At 49.0% G+C, this 18441-nt stretch overlaps 1 protein-coding gene across 1 annotated transcript in view; it reads left to right on the top strand.

The window, feature by feature from the left end:
- Positions 1–16606, top strand: part of NOL6 (nucleolar protein 6) — a 31942-nt gene extending 15336 nt beyond the window's left edge. The window contains exons 21-26 of the mRNA XM_075019891.1: positions 31–128; positions 1419–1543; positions 1704–1793; positions 4405–4602; positions 13233–13334; positions 14567–16606. Of these exons, the coding sequence (XP_074875992.1) occupies positions 31–128; positions 1419–1543; positions 1704–1793; positions 4405–4602; positions 13233–13334; positions 14567–14716 (763 nt within the window). The 3' untranslated portion in view covers positions 14717–16606. The remainder of the gene's footprint in view (positions 1–30; positions 129–1418; positions 1544–1703; positions 1794–4404; positions 4603–13232; positions 13335–14566) is intronic.
- Positions 16607–18441: the final 1835 nt, after the last annotated feature.

Here is an 18441-nt window from a genome sequence, read left to right as displayed (position 1 = left end):
GAGTGCTGAACTGTTTTGTCTTGCCTGCAGCTCTCCCCAGGTGGGGTTCCTGCGCTTCCTTGACTTGCTGGCAACCTTTGACTGGAAAAACAACCCTCTGATTGTCAACCTGAATGCTGGCCTCACAGGTGAGCAGGCAGCATGCAGGAGAGCCACAGTGTGAGGGTCTTGAGCCCTTTTTGGTCAGCACCTGGCTCTAGGGGTCTCGGATACATGGAGGCATCACAGCTTCTGCCAGGGGCAAGGAGATTTTCCACTCCCTAGCTCCTGTCCTGCTGTGCTTAACTTGGCTTCAGGATGGGTTTGGTTGTAGGATGTTTTTTTTCTCCCCCTGCCTGCCTTTAAAGAAGTGGATCTTGGTGATGATGCTCTGCTGTTTCTGGTCTCGCTGAAATCTGTGACGAACCTGGGTGGTGTTGGACATGGTCATGTCTTTGAAGGCCTCTCCTCCTTTGTAGCTGGCTTTTTTGCTTGAGGCTTTGCCCTGGCTCTGGAGGGCCAAACCTTTGGTTGTGCTGGGAGAACAGTTCGGCTCTTGAACAGGAAGCTTCAAAGCCTTCTGCTGCGTGTCTGCTTTGAGAGCCTCACTGAGCCGCTCAGATCATGGAGATGATCTGCTAGTCCCCAATTTCAAAACCTGCAAAAGAAAAGAGCTGCAGTCTTCCAGGTTTTGTTACCTCCTGAGCCTTGAAGATCTCCTAGTAAAAGTTTCTGGCTTCCAAAGGAGTGCATTGGCACATCCACACAGACCTATGGTCCTGCCCTCTTCCTCGTGTTTTGTCTGTGGGTTGTCTTTCGGATATGTGCTGTCTTTCCCCAGGAGCCAGAAGTGACCTCGGGATTGTCTTGGCTTTGTGTGGTTGTGGGGTGAGGGAGATAGCTACACCCAGCTTTTAAAGCTGATTTATAAAAAAAAAAAGTCAAGCTGCTTGGGAGAGAATTGGGTTTTAGAAACTGATATTTTTCTATCCTCCAGCTTTTTTTAATGAACTAAATGGGATTTGGTTTTGGCCAAAGAGCTTTTTTTTTTTTTTTTCCCCCTTGAGGAGTGGTGGTGGGGAAATAGGTAGAAAACTCTTTGGACACAAACTCTGTCATTAGCTTATAATGTGAGTTCCCAGCCTGCATCAGTCCCAGTGTTTGCCATGTCTGGGCCCACCTGGGTGGGTTTAGAGCAAACGTCTATCTAGCCCTGCATCCTGTCTCCAAAACTTGCCACAGGTGGATGCTGAGGGAAGCCTGAGAGCAGAGCAAGCTTGAGGTGATGGAGCTCTGGTTGCATGTGGTCTGTGGGATCAGAGGGCTGGGAGAGATTAAAGCCTGTTGTACTGCCCTTTTCTGGGCTGCAATACATGGGTGGGGAGGCCAGAGGGCTGTGGATGGGCAGAGCATCTCAACCATCTGCCCATCCTCTTCAGAGGCTGACTGCACAGAGATCAAGAACAAGTTTGTGGCTGCTCGCTCTCGCCTCCCCGTCATGTTCATCGCCACCCCCAAAGACCGGTGGAGCTCCATGTGGACCCAAGAGCGACCCTCAGTGCAGGTGAGCTGGGCCCTCTGTCCTTGCCCCATGGTGGCTACTGGCTTGGAGCAGTTCCCTGCTCCCAGCGCTGGAGCGAGCTCCAACGGCTGCATGGGTGAGGAGGGTCCCTGCTACATCTAGGACTGCCAGGTTTCACCTTCTGGCTTTCTTCCCTCCCCAGATCCTGCAGCGCCTTCTCGTGCTGGCCTCAGAGTCTCTCCGCACCCTGGAGGAGCAGCTCATGGACCCACAAAACAGCCAGGATGTGAAGGTAACCCCCTGGGGTGCCAGCACAAGGGCTTTCAGGCACTGGCAAAGCATACTGGTCTTCAGTCATGATCACTGGGATGTGTTAGTAGGATTCAGGCTGTGGCCATGCATGGTTGCCCTGGGATGAAAAGTAGCAAGGAGGGGAGTGCAGAGGCTGGTGCGCCGCTGTGCTACCCTGCTTCTGGGGGATCTAGCTCTGCATAGCAACCTGGGATGAAATATTAGTGACTGGGACAAATTTATCTTGTATTCTCTGGTTTTCTTGGGATGTGAGCAAACCCACGATGTTCCTGTGCCAAATATATAAGTCATGCATCTGTGACTGCAGCAAATGGCCCCTCTGGGAAACTTTCTGTTGGTGTAGCTGTGCAAATCTGGCTTGTGTGCTTGAGTCTAACCAAGCCCAAGGTGGCGGAGGTTTTGGTAGGGTGCTAACAGGCAGTTCAGGAAGATGTTATTTTGGTTTGAGTGGAGGAGCAAAGCCATATATAGTTTAACCCTCTTCATTTTCTCAGTGATTTTATTTTTTAAGTTAAAGCATCCATTACTGAAATGGACCTAGCAGATGTAGACATATTTAGTTGCCCTTTGAAGGGAGTTACTTGTGTTTTGGAGGGGAGCTTGTTGGCATACCGAGTAGTGACCTAGGCAGTTAAAGCTGAGAGGACACAAAAAGCAAAACAGTGGTTAGATATGACAGATTTATCTAAGGAAAAAACCCAACCACATATAGTGGATTTTTTTTTCTGCCTAGACAATATAGAAAGGATTTATTGACATTGTTTCAGTTCTGCTGCATTTTGTGCTGCAAGTATTACAGGGGTGAGATCTACTTGAGATGGTAGCAGTGTAGGATGGTAGGATGGTAGGGTTGTGAAGGGATGAGACACTGTACATGTGAGATGTGCCTGGTGTGCTACAGTCGCAGTGTGGACCCAAGACTGAAATTCAAGAGGTGCAGTGTGAGCTGGGGGTGATTACCTCCTGAAATGAGCTATTGCAATGTCTGTAGCATCCTCCCAACCCCTTGACTCAGCCTCCTTGGTCCTCCTTCCCTCTCCCCTCCTCTTGGCCATTGCAGTGGGATCCTTTCCCATCCCCAGAGTATCCCTCCGGCCCATACTAGTGTCTTCCCAGGCCTGTGATGTTCCTTAGGGATGAACATGGGACACTGTTTCCAGGGCTTCTAACCTATCTGTAAGCAAAGCTTGGGGCGGGGAGAAGGGAAAAGCCTTTCCAGTGCAACTTGGAGTTGCTTCCTCTTCCCATGTATCTAAGAGGGTGCTCCAAGATTTTTTTGTCTTTGCATTTGGGTCATGTGGGGATGTGTCCACTCTCATGCAGATGCAGACATGGATTTGTGAGCCCCATTCCCTTGCTCCCCGGGGACTTCAATAAGCCATGGGCTGGGTCAGCTGTGTGGGAAAGTGGGGGTCTGTGTGGACCAGAGCTGGGACTTGGTGCTGGTCACTCATGTTCTTCATGTGTGTTCTCCCCAGCCTGGCTATAAACCAGCTTCAAGCGGTGGGTTTTCTGCCAGCTCCAAGATGGGCAATGTCCCATGCCTCTGTTCATGTCTCCGCATCATTTATTCCATGAATACGTACACATAATTTCAAGTTTTTTCTATTTTAATACAGCTGCATCCACAGTGCCAGATCCTGCCAGTCCAAATATTTATGTGTCTGGGATTGCTCCCCTCCATTAATGGGGCTTGCTGTCACCCTCTGCTTGATGGAAGATGCTGCTGCCCTCTGGGGCAACTCCTGTTGGACAGGCAGGACCATCCCATTATTACACAGCTCCTTGTGTCCCCTGGGTGTCATTCAGCTCCTGTTAGCTTCTTGACCGCCCACTTCATTTTGGGACTCTGCCACATGTGGTGTGATTACCTGTCTCAGCTCACTGTGTGCCCCTTGCTCAACCTCCCACCCCACTGTCGTGCACTTGGGTGGGCTTCCTGGGGTTTGTGGTCGGGGTGGAGAGGACCACCTTGGCCCTGTGGAAAGCTCCTCTCCAGGCACCATCCCTGAGTCCTGGGGAGAGCAGTTAGATTTTTCTGCTGACCTGGGAAAGCAATAGGGTAGAGAGTGTAGTCCTTCTGGCTAGCTATCTGATGTGGGTAGGGAGCAGCTCCCTTTTCTAAGTGTTGAGCTTGCTGTACAGTTGGGCTGTGGCAATCAAATGTGCCCTTTCTGGTGCAGTTTGGTGGTCCAGAGAACATTTAGTCTGTCCACCAGGAGACGTCCATGGAGGAACAACCTTGCTCTCAACAGAGTCCTTGTTAACAGCACTTGCATGGGGTTTAGGGGTGTGAGGGTCGCGTTCTTCTCGCATGAGCAGAGCCCATGCTGGAATGGGGATGTGTCTCAGCCCAGAAGAAATGAGGTGCCCGGTATGGGCTGGAGCTCCCCATGGCTCCACCATAGCCATGTTTTTCCTGTGGATGTTTTGGCAAACTTCTGACATTAATCTCACAAAAATTTTGGGTCTGGTTTACTGCCTTCTAGGCAGAAGGGAATAAAATGCAAGCAAGAACTTGGGAAACCTCTCTCATGTCTCCTGCTAGCCTATGTCCTATATTGAGTAGCAGTGGTCTTCTCTCCCTGCAGATGGTCTTTCGCCCTCCTTTGGACTTCTACGATGTCCTAATCCACCTGAATCCAAACCAGATTCCTCGGCATCTGGAGAGTGTGGACCAGCCACTAAAGTCATTTTCCCGGGGTGTGGTGAAGAACAGCACTGCTGTGAAGATCCTCTTTCCTGTGGTGGATTATGACCCTGTACAGTGCTACCTTCAGGAGCTGAGAGTAAGCATGGCCTGTTGGGGGAGGTACAAGGGGATGGCTACCTGCCTAAGGGTGAGCTGCCTTCTGGCATTCAGGTTGCCTGCCACTGCAGGACTTAGTTGGTGACATCTTCATGTATTTTGCATGGGATTGTTACTCTGTGTGTGCATCTGAAATTGCTTCTTCAGCAGAAGACCTGGTGAATGCACCACCTGTTCCATGGAAATGGGAGTGCTGCTGATGTGAGAATGACCTCAGATACAAAGCACCTGGAGCTTTTGCTGAAGAATATTATATTTCAGTGCAAAAGTATCTTTAAGCCATTTGTCTCTAGTCAGTTAATTGACTTTTTATGGCTTGTTGCACCAAGTGGCGTGCATGATGGACAGTAGCTACCTATATTTTCTGGGGGGATGTACAGGAATCCATGGCCTGGTACCCGTAGGGCTCCTGCTGTTAGGACAGTGGCTGCATGAGCCATAGAGGCTGAACATTGGTCACAGGATGGTTTCTCTGTGTCTGGTTACATGATGGTAGAGGAAGTTGGTAATGTGGGTATATAGAGAACATCAGTATCTAAAGTCATCAACCCTGTTCTCTTCCACCATGTGGCCATGCCAAAGCCTTAGCAAGCTGGGGAGGTATGCAAGATGCTGGGTGGCACTAGTGATCCACACTGGATCTGGAGCTAGTGCCTCTTTGGCCCTTCCCAACTTTATATGTGGTAGCTGAGTTAAATGTTAGTGTGCAGAGGTGGGACTGTGATGCCTTTTTTTCAAAACCTGGCTTGACTTTCAAGTGCCATTACCCCTTACCCACAGAAGTGCTGTGAGCAGTGTCAGAACTGCTGTAGGAATTGTAGGCTGGCTTTGGCAGGAAGTATGCTGCAGAGGTCTCTGGCCCTGTTCCCGACTCAGGGCAGAGCCAGCTTTGTCATTAGAGCAGGCTGCGCAGAGCCCAGTCCTGTTGAATGCTGACTGTCTTCAGGGATGGAGATTTCCCACCTCCCTGTTCCAGTGTTTGGCCACCATTGTGAAAGAGGTGCCTGAATTGAAACTTCAGGTCAGGCTGGAAGATGCTGGGCCCTTTCAGTTCAAGCTCCCCTTTCATCTTAACCCAGGTAGCTTAGGAGGTGGGCAAAGAAAACTTGCAAGGGTTTCTTTGAAAGTTTCCTCACCCTGGGCACAGCCCTATTACCTCCCAAGCTGCCTGCCAGCTGCGCTGCATGATGACCTCTGCCCATAGGAATCTGCTGTGGCTTCCGTAGAGCTGCCAGGTCTAGCAAGGTGCAAGCTCAGTCCTCCTGTCACCCACAACAGGTTGGGACAGTCTTGGGGGGTGAGGAAGTGAGAGACAGGGATGCCTGCAAGGCCTCTTTAAATTGAGGAAGACCTCAAAACTGTCCCACAATTTCTCTGCAAGTAGCACTGCTTCCTTTAGCTGGAAGGACATGGTGGAGAGATGTTCAGTGCTCTCCTGCCTTTGAGAAGGAAGGTGGTTGAGAAGCTGGAGTTCATGCAGACACATTGTAGAGAGCATGGGGGGATTTTTGGGGGTCCAGGATATGCAAGAAGGAGGAGGAGAAGCACCCTGCACCAGACTTTTAAAATGGAATAGGAAGCACAGTGATTGGGAACCATCCATTCTCTTTCCTGGTGTCTGGATCTGAGGAGGAGTATCAAGACCAGCCCCTCTCTTTTGTTCCCTAAGTGATGAGGATTTGACCTGCTGCCATGAAACCTCAACCAGGAGACATAGATGTGGGTAGGAAATAGACTATCTTAAGCCTGAAATCCTTCACCCCATGCTGGAAATGGGTGGTAATAGGTGAACAGAGCCTTTCAGCAACTGCCAAGGCACTGGAGGTGCCTGTATGCATGGGACCAGACCCTCCATGTCTCTGAAGGGGTCAGGGCTAAGTAACCCTCATTGAGACCTGGCAGAAGGCTGACTTCTTGCTTGAAGAGGAATTGGAGACTGCTGGATGAGCCAATTGGGAGAGCAGGCTCCTTGGTGGGGCTGTTAATGGCTTGCAGCAAATCTGGCTGTATATCAAGGTGGCTGATCAGGAAACTCATCAGGGTGTGTTGCAGTTTATAGGACTTTTCTGTGCTTCTAGTGAACTCTGTGTCAGCAAATGGCTCCAGAAGTGAAAGGTGCAGAAGAGACTTCCCTGGAAAGCAGCTTTCATTATCCATCAAGCAATTATGACTTAATTGGTCCAGTCAATAGTGACATCCAAGCTGTCTGAATTTTTACTGCCTGTTTTCTCTAATACAGGTAATAATAGACTTGAAGTAGGGTTCGGTTGGGTTACAAATTACAGCTGGTCCTAAATCCAGTGTACTAACATCCCAATGAAGAAACATGGATATGAGCAAAGGCCATATTGCCTTGTTGGAAGCAGCATTGTGTTCACTTGGTGCCTCTTGTTCTTTGACCTGAGGGTGCTCAGGAGGGAACAAAGCAGGAACTGGTCACAGGTTTCTCTGAAGAGTGAGCTACGGGGTAGAGAGCCTGAAATCTGCCTCTGTCTGGGAGGGGCTTTTCCTCCTCTTGAAGGCTCTGAGATAGGTATGGCTGTGTTCCCTTGCGGCTGTCATATTGGAGATATCTTGCAGTACTAGTTCACTTGTCTCTTGTAGCTTCCAGATCAGTAGCAAGCAGACCTGAAGGCACTGATGAATATCTCTGGGCAAACAGGTGTTTCTTCCCTTGAAAAAATCACAGAGGTGATGCTGCATGTGCTCTCAAATAACTCAGCAGTGTCCATCTGTGTTGGAAGGCCTCAAAAGCTGACTTTGCACTGCAGGGTCACCAGCAACCAGGTGATGCCAAGCTGTCAGTAGAAACTACTCCATCAGAAATCATCTGGCTTTGTGTCTCAGTGTACCGATGTTGTTGCTTAGAGGCAAGACCTTTGCATCAGCTTTGTGCTTTGACCTGGCTTTGGCTGGTAGCCTCTCCGGCACCCTTGTATTTCTCTTCCCCTGGCTTTCACTAGTCTTAAGTGGCATTCAGCTCCTTCTCATCCTGCAGGCTGGGAGCCCTAGGGTGATCCAAATGCAGCAAGAAGCTGATGCTGGAAAGGAGTGTGGTGACAGCAGTGAATACTTACAAGAGATTTTGGATGAGAAGGCACTTGGACACAGAACTGGCTGGCTTTGACTCAGAGTAATTTGCTATCCCTTAATAGCACAAACCACAGAATTGAGCAATAGGGTTGTAGCTGAGGCTGACAGTGCCACCATGGTGAGTTCATAGCAACAAAGGGAGACATCTTCCATGCAGCAATGCTGCGGGATTTTGTTCTTTTCTATGGGCAGAAAAGAAACATCTGCCCTTTTCTGATCTTCCCACGTGAAAAAGGGAAATGCCTGGGCATACTGACTGAGTTGAGAGGGGCAGGAAGTAGCATTTTCCCCAGTGTCCTTGGCCCAGTAACCAGGAGACCCACTTTTCTACTGTCCAACCTGTTTGCTCCTGAGAGGTCTCTGTTCTTCTCAAATCAAAGGCATTAGCAAGGCAGGAGCACTCTGGAGCCAAAGGATTGCTTGCATGCCTTCCCCAAGGAGCATAATCAGAGGACAAAATGAAAGGATGGGAGGTGCTGAGTCCTGACTGCCTTAATTTTTCCTGCTCTAAGGAGACGTGCTGCAGGAGCTGGTCTGATTGAGTTGCTCTGGTGCCTGGGAGGCTCTGGGTACAGATGAAAGGCTGGTCCTGGGATTCAGATGGCAAATTCTTCAATTCCAGGACAGATCTGATAGAAAAGGCCTGTTCTGGGAGTCTGTCCAGATGAGAAGGCTTTGCAGACAGACACTTTTGAGGAAAAGCAGGTGCCAGATGTCCTGCAGAGAGGGCTTCCCTGGAGCTTCAAGCCATCACCAGCCTCCCTGCTGCTTTTGGTCCTGAGCACCTTGGCAAGCAAACCCTGGGTTGAGTCCTGGTGAGGATTTTCCAGCAAGGCTAAATTAAGTTTAAGCGTCTCAGATGAGGCTCCCATTGGACCTCCATCATGACTGCTTATCTGTGCTGTGGTGGCTGTGGAGCTGCAGAACCCCCAGCTGTTTGCTGGAGAGGTGGTGTGGAAAGGCTCGGTCGGTGCAGCTTTTGCTCCAGGGTGGCTTGACTGTCCTCTGGACTCAAGAGACGATACAGAGGACACAGGACTTGTCAGTATGCTTGCCATACTCATCTGCATGCATTTAGGAGCTCACAAAGCCCAAAGGCTCTGGTCACCTCCCTGAGGTCCAGAGCTTTTCTCTCATGGTGGGGAAGATCGGCTGAAGCTGCCTGTGCCGTGTCCATCTGCATGTCTATAATGGCTGTTAAAAGACCTAACATTACTTACTGGGTCTTTGCTCTCACTAGGTCATTAGGTCATTGGATGTCTTTTGCTGAGCTTTAGCTTTCTCTGGCTGTACATGCCTGTAGAAGAGCTCGTGGCTGAGGAGCTGCCCATCTTGTACATGGGAGATCTTTCCTGTGCGGATGAGCAGGAAAATGTTTCCTGCTTTACTGTAAACATCCTTCCCTCTAAAACAATGTTTTGCATTTCTTGCACCTTCAGACAAGACCTATCTGGAAGACGTATAGTCCCTTTCCTTCTTTCCATGGTGTAGGAATGTGTATCTTGCTACTGCAACTTGAGAAGGAATTAATGATAATAAAAATTCTTGATCTCTTAAAATGTATAAGCTGTTGTTATGGGATGTAGCTGGAACAGCTGAAATCTTTTCAGGTCAGACTGTTCCCTTCCTGTTTTGACTGACAGGGCTGACTCCTCCTATGGCAACTGATGACAGGCAGAGATGAACTGAAAAAGTTCTGTGAGCTCTCTTAGCATGGAGGAAACCTTCCTGTTTGGATCTATGCCCTTGGAGGGGCAGAGGTGGCATGAAATTACCCACTTTTACAGCTGCAGAGCAGCTAAGTGACCCTTGGCATTGTGCCCAGGGCTGGTGGTGCATGCACACACACATGTGTACACGTATGGGCACATGTGCTTAGCGAGGCATCAGCCCCTTGTGCTCATTGGGTGAGCTGTCAGGGTACATGTGGCTGCATTTCTTCTATGTTGGTAATGCCTTCCCAGAGGTCCTGTAGGATTTGTACCATAGGAAGTGACTGAAGACTTTAGTCTCAGACAGTTTGGTGGATTGGTGGACAAGGCATGTTTGCTAATGCAGCCAGGAGAACACTGGGTGGCTTTTTCCCTTGCCGTACTTCTTTGTCACTGCCCCAGACCCCCAGGACAAGGATATGTATGTGGCTCTGATGAGGCACTCGGAGGTGGAGAAGTTTGGATAGTTTGAAATACCTTTTACCAGTTGAATCCCAAACCTAACACCCAGATTTCTTTTCTTTTAAAACATCTCTGACACAGAAGTAACCCCAGCCTGGTTTTCTCAACAGTACTCCTTGCTGTGTTTGGGTGTGAGAGAAGGCTCTGTCTGTCAGGTAACCTGTGAGCATCAAGACCTTGAAGTGTTTAACCACACGTGTAGTCATTTGTTGGAAGTAGCTTTAATAAGGTTTTATACTGGTGGATCCCCTGCTGAGAACACTTAAAATATTCTAAGCACTGAGCAAAAGTTGACTGATGTATTTGTCACTTGAACTGCGGTTGCACCAGGAGGAGCTGCTAGGCACATTTCGGGTGTAGAGGCCTCCCTAAAAGGCTTCTCTTTTTCCAGCAGCCGTGGTGCAGTAAGGCCCACTGGGTAAGAGCAGTGAAAAAACGAGTGGATAAATGGTTACGTGAAAAAAACCCACCCCTAAACAACAGTGTAGTTGCTTAACTAGCAATAATTGCTTACCTCATTGCAAAATCCACACTTCAGCCTGAGCTGTTTAATCCAGTAATCCCGTTTTAGATCAGGGTATTGTTTTACTCACCACCTTTCTCCATCCTTTCATTCCTACAACCCAGGTGGCTCCGTACACAGCTTGAGCTAATCTTCTTCCAGGCGCCATGTACCCCTTCCCCAGACAATGAGGCTCCTCTGAATTGCAGCCCTGAGCTAGCAGGTCCCCTGTGTCTGGGAGATGGGAACCAGCTGTACGTTTTGCTTATGACAGGGATCCTCCTGAGCAGGGAGAGCTTTCCCTGGGCCTTTAAAGTTGAATTGCAACCAAACATAACAGCAGCTAGAGAAGGGAGTAGGGGTTCAAATGTACTCCCTGCCTTTTCTTCCTTTTCTCTTAAACTTTCCTTTGAGGGTGTTTGCAGGCTCAGGCAAGCCCAGTGGCACTGGGCATGGAGAATGGGATGTAGAAAGGGAGGTGAACTCTGTTTGCTTTTGCTCCCCAAGCCTCTGTACAAACAGAAGTGTGGTGACTAATACACCAGACCCTTTTAATGCTGCAGTTCCCTAAGAGTTGAATGTGCATCTCCACTGCTTGGTGAAGCTGGCCTGAAGCACAGTCATGTGGATGATGCTGGGAGCAGTGCAAGTGCAGAACCTTGCCCTTTGCTGGCATTTTGAACTAGATACCATCCTTTTAATATCTTCCCTCTGCTCCCTGCTGTCTGGATAAAAGGTGCTGGGTATCAGGCCGAACAGTGGTTTTATTGGGAAATGAGCTGAGCCTGGGAGGGCTCCTTTTCTGCAAATGCTCCTGGCTCCTGTCCAGCAGGACATGCCTGTAAAAAATACCTTTCTCCTGGGGAGTATCATGTGGCGCTTCAGACCTCGCCCTGTAGAGTAGTGGGGCTTTTTCAGGTTCTCACACACTCTGCTCCCCTCTGGTTCAAAAGGTGCATGTTGGCAGTCAGCGTGCCCTGAGCTTTTTTGCCCTTCGTTGAGCTTTCCCTCCCTCCTGCTCTTTGCCTTTTGGCAAAAGGAGGAGTATTCCCTGTTGATGGGGCTCTGAGCATAACCCATCGCTCTCAGAAGAGAAATGCCAGGGTGGGTTGCCTCTTTCTCAGTGTATTTTTAGACAGTGGCTTTCCTAGCCAGTTTGGCAAGATAATGCCTTGACCAGCCTTGCTCCTGTGAAGATCCCATGAAGTGGGATGAGCTGGCAGGTCTGAGGATCTTCTCAGCTTGATGGCCTAATCATGTTGCCCTGTTTGTGATAGTTCAAGTCTGAACTCATAAATCTGGCTCTGAAGGTTGCAGACAACACCAACGCTCCCTGCTTATCAGGTCTTCACTCTTAAAATGCCACCCCACCCTTTGGGATCTCTGAAACTACCAACACAATCCACCTTTTTCTCCTACTGGCATCCTGGTATGTCCATACAAGACCCCTTCCAAGCTTGCCTCTGGTGTTGATTTTTTTTTCATGCACATCGTCATGAAAACCTCATGATACAATGATGCCAGCAGAGACCTCTCTTTGTAAGAGCATAGCAGTGTTGCAGCTGGGGAAACTAAGGGGATGGAGGAGAAGGCTGAAGACGGAACAGAGAGTGTGTATTTCTTGCAGTAGGTTGCTCCAAAGCTGGTGAGGCCATGTGCAGAAACTTTTCCTGTACTAATGGTGGGGGCTATTTGCTTAGCCTGGTAAACATGTGCCATTGCGTGATGTTAATCTCCACCAAGATGAACAAGTGTCAGGGAGCAGCTTCCTGGCTGTCTTGGTCAGCTGCACTCAGGATGCATATCTCCAGGTACCAGTGTGTTGGGTGCTGAGCTTTAGGGCCAGACGTTTAGGTTTGAAACAGTTGCTTGCACTCAGCATTGTTTACTTCTGCTGTAATGCTCATCCTCTGCCTCCTTGCAGCGCTGGGAATCCAGCTTGCGTGGGCTGGCGGGAAACCAGACTGTGGGCTTTAGTCATCTCTTTATGCAAGAACTCTTTGAGCTCTGCTGCCCAGCACCACCAAAGGAGCTACTCATTGACACAGCTGCTTGAAACATAGGGGCAAGGAGGGCAGATTCCTGCAGTGCCTCCATTGAGCGTTCCATCTCTTTGCACCTCACAGGACTTTGTGTAACTTAAAATTTCTGCTGTTAGATTTCCTTTTGGGATGCTGTGTGCTGACAGCACATGTGGGGTTTGTCCTGGGGGATGAAGGATGTTTGGTACATTGGTTGTATAGATTGCAGAGCTCGAGATGCTGGCCTCCAGTGGAAGGCCTTAACGGGGGTTTGTCTTTGCTGCCATGTAGTGAAACATATTGTGGTGGGATAGCCTGCTGAGCAGGGCCTGCCTCTTGCCACCTGATGCACTGTGAAATCTTGGACATGGCTGCTGGACACTGGCATAGGAAAGCTTGGTAGCGCCAGATCCAGCTGATGGGGGACCATGGTGAGGAACACTCAGTGTGTTGTCACCTAAGGAGTCCGGTGTTCTAAAGCTGGATGCTGATTTCTGGGTGCTCTTGCAGGGCTGTGGGAGGTGGTGGATCATGTTTCTGCTCTCTGGGACAGCAAGAGGTAGTCAGCAATGAGGTCTACATGCAAAACTTGGAGGCAGTGCACTGTATTCATCAAGGCTGAGGGGAAAGAGGCAGCAGGAGGCACTGAGGACTTGTCCATGGGCTGCCAGTTGCTTTCCTTGTTGGGAGTCCTCTGGAAGAGTTGCAATTTTGGTCCTGGCTGGTATAGAGCTATTGTGTATCCCTGTGTAAGGAGACTGAATCAGGCGTGGGCTCTGGCTCGGGTGTCTGGCACAGCCTCTGTTTGTTTTCTACCCAGGACGCCTTCAGTGATCTCGCCTTGTTCTTCTACGACAAGCATGGTGGGGAAGTGATTGCAGTTTTGTGGAAACCTTTGAGCTTTCAGCCTCAGCCTTTTAAGGTGAGTTTTTGACTCTACTTGAAGCTTCATGTTACCTTTATGCCCTAAAAGCTTGAAGGGCTTTTTTTCTGCATTGTAATTGCTTTGTCTAACTCTCATCAGCCCCAAAGCTGTTTGAGAAATGTAGCTCATACTTTTGTCCCTTCTTAGAAAGGGTGAAACCAAGACAAGGCTGTGGCTACAGTGCCCCCAGTCATCAGCAGAGCTGAGAAGGGAACATGTGTCCCTGGACAAGCCCCAGCACCATAGTCATGGGTCAGAATAGAGGCCTCTGTGCTAGGTGCTCTTCTTTGGTCCCCTTCTGGGAGGTGGGCAATGCCTTGTTTGCCAAAGACATTTGGTGCATGTAGCAGGCTGTTCCATTCTCGTGGTTTTGGGTGTCTTGCCCAGAAAAACCTGACCTGCAAGAAGCTGGTGTGGCAAGCCTGGGTTCATAGTGCCTGAGTCCTGCCGATATATGGAGATATTTTCCAGCTACACTGTGTGGGTTTGCAAACTCTAAAGGGTGGTTAAGCTAGGTGTGAGGCACACTGGAGTGATTCATGCTGCTTTCTATGAAGGAAAGACGCAGAGAAACCCATGACTCATGGCTCAGAGTTGGCAGACCAGGCTCTTCTGCTGTCAGTCTCTGGGTGATTTATCTCCCCTCTCTTCATGGCCAGGGGGCATTGGCCATTCTGTCTAGCTGCAGTTGTGAAACCTAGTTATTCACAGTGGTGAAATGAGAGGAGATGCTTGCATCTGAGCTGAGTGTGGCTTGATTAAACTTGAGTTTTTTTTTTTTTTCCTCTGGTGGAGCCAAGGATCTCTTCCCACTTGAGGTCTTGACACCCACCAAAGAGCAGAGCCCAGGTAGCTCTTAGCATTACGGTGTGGTCCTTTTTGCATACCCCATCCACTCTGCTTACACAGGCTCTGCCATGCACCTGCACACTCTTCCGATCTCCACTGTGCCCCTGGCCATTACTTCTCTCCATCCCTGTGGTGTTTGGACTGCGGCTCCAGGGTAAACACTAAAAGGGGCTGAAAGGGCCGCTCTTGTACTTTGTTAGCTCTGGTAATGAACACTGATGGTCCTGAGAAGTGAAGCTTAGAAAATTGAGTGATGTGACAGGGGTTAGATGTGACAAGGCAGGAGAGCAATTTACTTCTCTTATTTGTGGCCTGCAGAGGTTGCAAAGCAGCTCTGAGCTGGTGCTCCCATTTGTGCAACATTTGTGTGTGTCCTGCAGGTCTCCAGCATGAAGGGAAGGATGGTGATAACTCTGAACAATGAGCTGGTCTGCGTTCCCAATGTGGAGGCAATTCTGGAGGACTTCAAGGTTTTGGGAGAAGGCCTGGTCAAAAGCGTGGAAGCTCGTACAGAGAAATGGACTATCTGAGGCCACTGTGAGGTGTCAGAGGGGCCTGTCCTGAAGCAGAGTTTGTTCACTCTGGGGACCGTTCCTTTTTATAAATCAGTCCTAGGAAAAACTTTTGGCTTTTTAAATCCCAGAACTGTGTGTTTTACTATATTTCATCTTTATATGCCTTGTTCAGAAAAGCAGTGGGACCTGTTCTTGTTTTCAAGAATACAAATGCCTTTTTATTTTTAAGAAAACAGATGGATAAAGTTTTTGAAGGTGTTCCTGTTCACTGTAGGAACAAAGCTGTGTTCACATGAAATTGTCAAGGCCTGAGAATTCTGGCTGAGGTGTGCATTGGGAAGGCAGTTCATAGTAGCTGCTGTTATTCTAGTGGTTAGCAAAACCAAAGAAACACTGAGCCATTCAAAACTGACCAGACTATTCCCCTCTACTCAGCCCAGTTTGACATCTGGCATGCTGTGTCCAGTGTTGGGCTCCCCAGTAAAAGAGAGACGTGGACACACTGGAGCGGGTCCAGTGAAGGGCAACAAAGATAATAAAAGGGTTGAAGCCTCTCATATGAGGGGCAGGTGCAAGGGCTGGGCTTGGTCAGCCTGGAGAAGAGAAGGCTGAGGAGGATCTTACCAATGTGTTTAAATACCTGATGGGAGAGTAGAGAAGATGGAGCCAGACTCTTCTCAGAGGTGCCCAATGATGGGATGAGAGGTGTGAATTGAAATGTAGGAAATTCTACTTAAAACACATGTTTTACCGTGATGGTGGTTGAACACTGGCACAGGTTGCCCAGGCAGGTGGTGGAGTCTGCATCCTTGGACATGTTCAAAACCCAACTGAACATGGTCCTGGGCAGCCTGCTTTAGGTGACCCTACTCTGAGTAGGGGTGTTGGATTATTTCTCTTGCATGAAATGATCATTGGGACTCCCAATTGGGGAAAGAGAGAAATAAAAGGTAGTGAATGCACTAGTCCCATCCTCTCTTCTGATGGAGGCAGCACACATGTTCCAACAGCAAAGCATGGGGTGAATCACATGCGAAGTAAAGAAAACAGACTTCGTGACAGCAGATACTGCAGAAACCAAAAATAGATCAAGCTTGGCAAAAGCAAGTGGATGTTCAGGTGGTTTGATAACTGTAGATGGTTGTTGCTTGCTAAGGAGCATTTCAGATGGGATGTTAAATCTGTTGCTTCAAGACCTACCAGCCTCTCCAGCTATTGGAATTGGGTCCGAGGCTTTGTGGAGGAGATTCACGACTTGTTTTTCAGATGTTTCCTCTGAAGCATTTGAAAGTGTGCTGCAGCAGAGATGGGGCACTGGGCTGATGCTGTCTGCGTGGTTGCCCATTGATCCAGTGTTTGGAGGCACATTGCGTCCTATGGCATAGATACATGTGTGCAGCATCCCTGGTTTTGGGATATATCTGCTATATTAAAATCACAGGAAACATTTTTCTCTCTTCCTGTGCCAGTGGCTGAGGGAGGCTGTAGGTAAAATCCTTTGCCCATCCTTGGCTTGCAAGAGCTTTTTGAGTACACCTAAACTGAAAGCATCAAAAGCACTTAGTGGGCAAAACAGATACAAAACCTGAGAACAAAGCCGTACTTTCTGCCGCCACCATGACCCCCGCAGCCCAAGAAGCTGCTGACGGGTCCATTAGCAAACAAGATGCAGGCAGTGATTTCAACAGGTTTCAGAAGCAGTTAATTAGGGATTAGTTTTTAAGCTTCTCTTCGTTCTGTTTTATCATCCTCTAGATGTTGTAATCACACAGTCTGCCTTCAGCGATGGCTGTAATTTTCCTCAGTAGTCAGGTTGTTCCTGCTTTTTGTGCCTATCTGTCTTCAGTCCAAATGTGCCATTTGACACTCGGATCCATTAAATTTGCCAGCACAACTGTTGGACAACACTTGAGTTGCTATACCGGTTGCTTGTGCCAGAGCTCTGCCTGGTCCCTCCATGTCCCGTCCTGTCCTTACTTTTTACCTTGCTGTGTGCTGTGGATGTAAATACTTTCGAGCCAGGGCACTCTTCTTGCTGCATATATCTGTGCTTTAACCTAGGGCAGAGGCAGGGGCCGAGCCCATGTTAGCTTGCAGGGGAGCGGAGCTCCTCCAGCCCCACTGCTGCACCAGGCGGGTGGGAAGGTCCTGCTCCCCTTTCCCCGGGGCTGTCACGGGATGCGGTCTGTCGCTGGCTTATTTACTGCCTGGGAGTATTTATGAAGAGACAGGCTCTGCTTTTGCAGCTGAGCAGTGCCGTAATCCCCTCTCTGCTCCCCAGCTCAGCTCCTGCAGTGAGGTAGTTCGTGGGTTATGTGAAGGATATACTGTGTAGGGGTAGCCCTGCAGCATCTCTGCTTTTGTCTGCTTCTGTTACGCTGTTAGGTATCTTATTGCTACTGCTTTTCCTTTTTGCCTTTAAAAAGACATAAAACTATGTGTAGCTTCCAGCTACCCTATATTGGATTCCGTCTCTGCTCCTCCATCCTTGGGTAAAACATTTCCATTTGCAGCATGCAGCAAAGGGCCAGGAAGTGTCCAGGCTAGCCTTCAGCAAAAATAACGATGCCAAGTTAACTGATGATAGATGAACTCACTCGTAACCAAGCCCTCGTACAAGTACCAACCTGCTAGTGTTTCACAAGGTAACGCTGCTGTGCTCAGCAGCCAGATGTGAACCTAGGTCAGGCCTGTGCTGCAGATGTTTGCTGGTGTAAAGGTCTGTTTTGGTGACAGATACTGGTGTCTCAGCAAAGGCCTTGAAATAAATGCACTTTAGAGTGGCAAAACTGACCACTGCTAACCTAGCTTACATCACCTGGAGGGGATATATCTGTGTCAGCACAAGTTACCCAGGTAACCCATTATCCCAGCTGTGCTTGCAATGCTCTTCATGTTGCCAAAGCAGTGGTTGATCCATGGTCTGCTGCCTCCTCTTTCAGACGAAGAGTAACTCCTCACTGCCCCAAATCCCCCAGTATCCAAATATTTAAAAGCACCTTTGAGCCATTCTGGAGCCCTTGTTTGTATGGTCAAACACTGAAAATGTTCTAGGTCATGTTTTATCATCTGCTAAAGTCAGACACCTATGGCCAATGTGGGTGGACAAAACCACGTTGAAATTCAGCTGGAAAGCCTGGGGATGCTGTTAGGGACTGGGTGTTGGTGCTGTCTGACTTTTTGAGCAACAGTTGGTATCTGAAGCAAAATGAAAAGCACCTCTGCCTCAGGAGCAGAGGGTCCCTGTGCCTCTAAGTAGTCTGGAAAGGCAGGACCCAAAGACGAGGGATGTGTCAGGTACATAAGAGAGAACAAGTGAGGCCTCTGTGGGAAATTTATCTCCTGTTGACCGATTTACTGCTCTTGTTGGTGTGCTGTGACTAATTTCTATTGTGAAAGCTGGGGTAGGGCCTGGGTTATCCAGAGCATGCTTGTTTGACAACGCGTGCTGGGTTTCCACTTCCAGAGTAGTGAGTGGGCACTCGCTTGCTTGCAGGTGTTTGCTTAGCTGTGGTCCCATCTATAAACAAGAGCTGTAGAAACACAGAGCTGCCCTGGAGAACCCATCCCTTGTCATATCGCAAGAGGTAGGACAAGGGGAAAGGGAGGGGAAGTGCCGGAGCTGAGGTGATAGCAATGGGATTTGACATGTTGCCACTGCTCCGGATGCGTAGGCATTGCTACCACATTGATTTTGTAGAGGGATAGAAGACCTTTGAAGCTCTTTATGGCAAGTCTCC

The sequence above is a fragment of the Buteo buteo genome, chromosome Z (genome assembly GCF_964188355.1).
Source record: "Buteo buteo chromosome Z, bButBut1.hap1.1, whole genome shotgun sequence".
Classification (NCBI taxonomy): Eukaryota; Metazoa; Chordata; class Aves; order Accipitriformes; family Accipitridae; genus Buteo; species Buteo buteo.
This window is presented reverse-complemented; position numbering and strand designations above follow the sequence as displayed.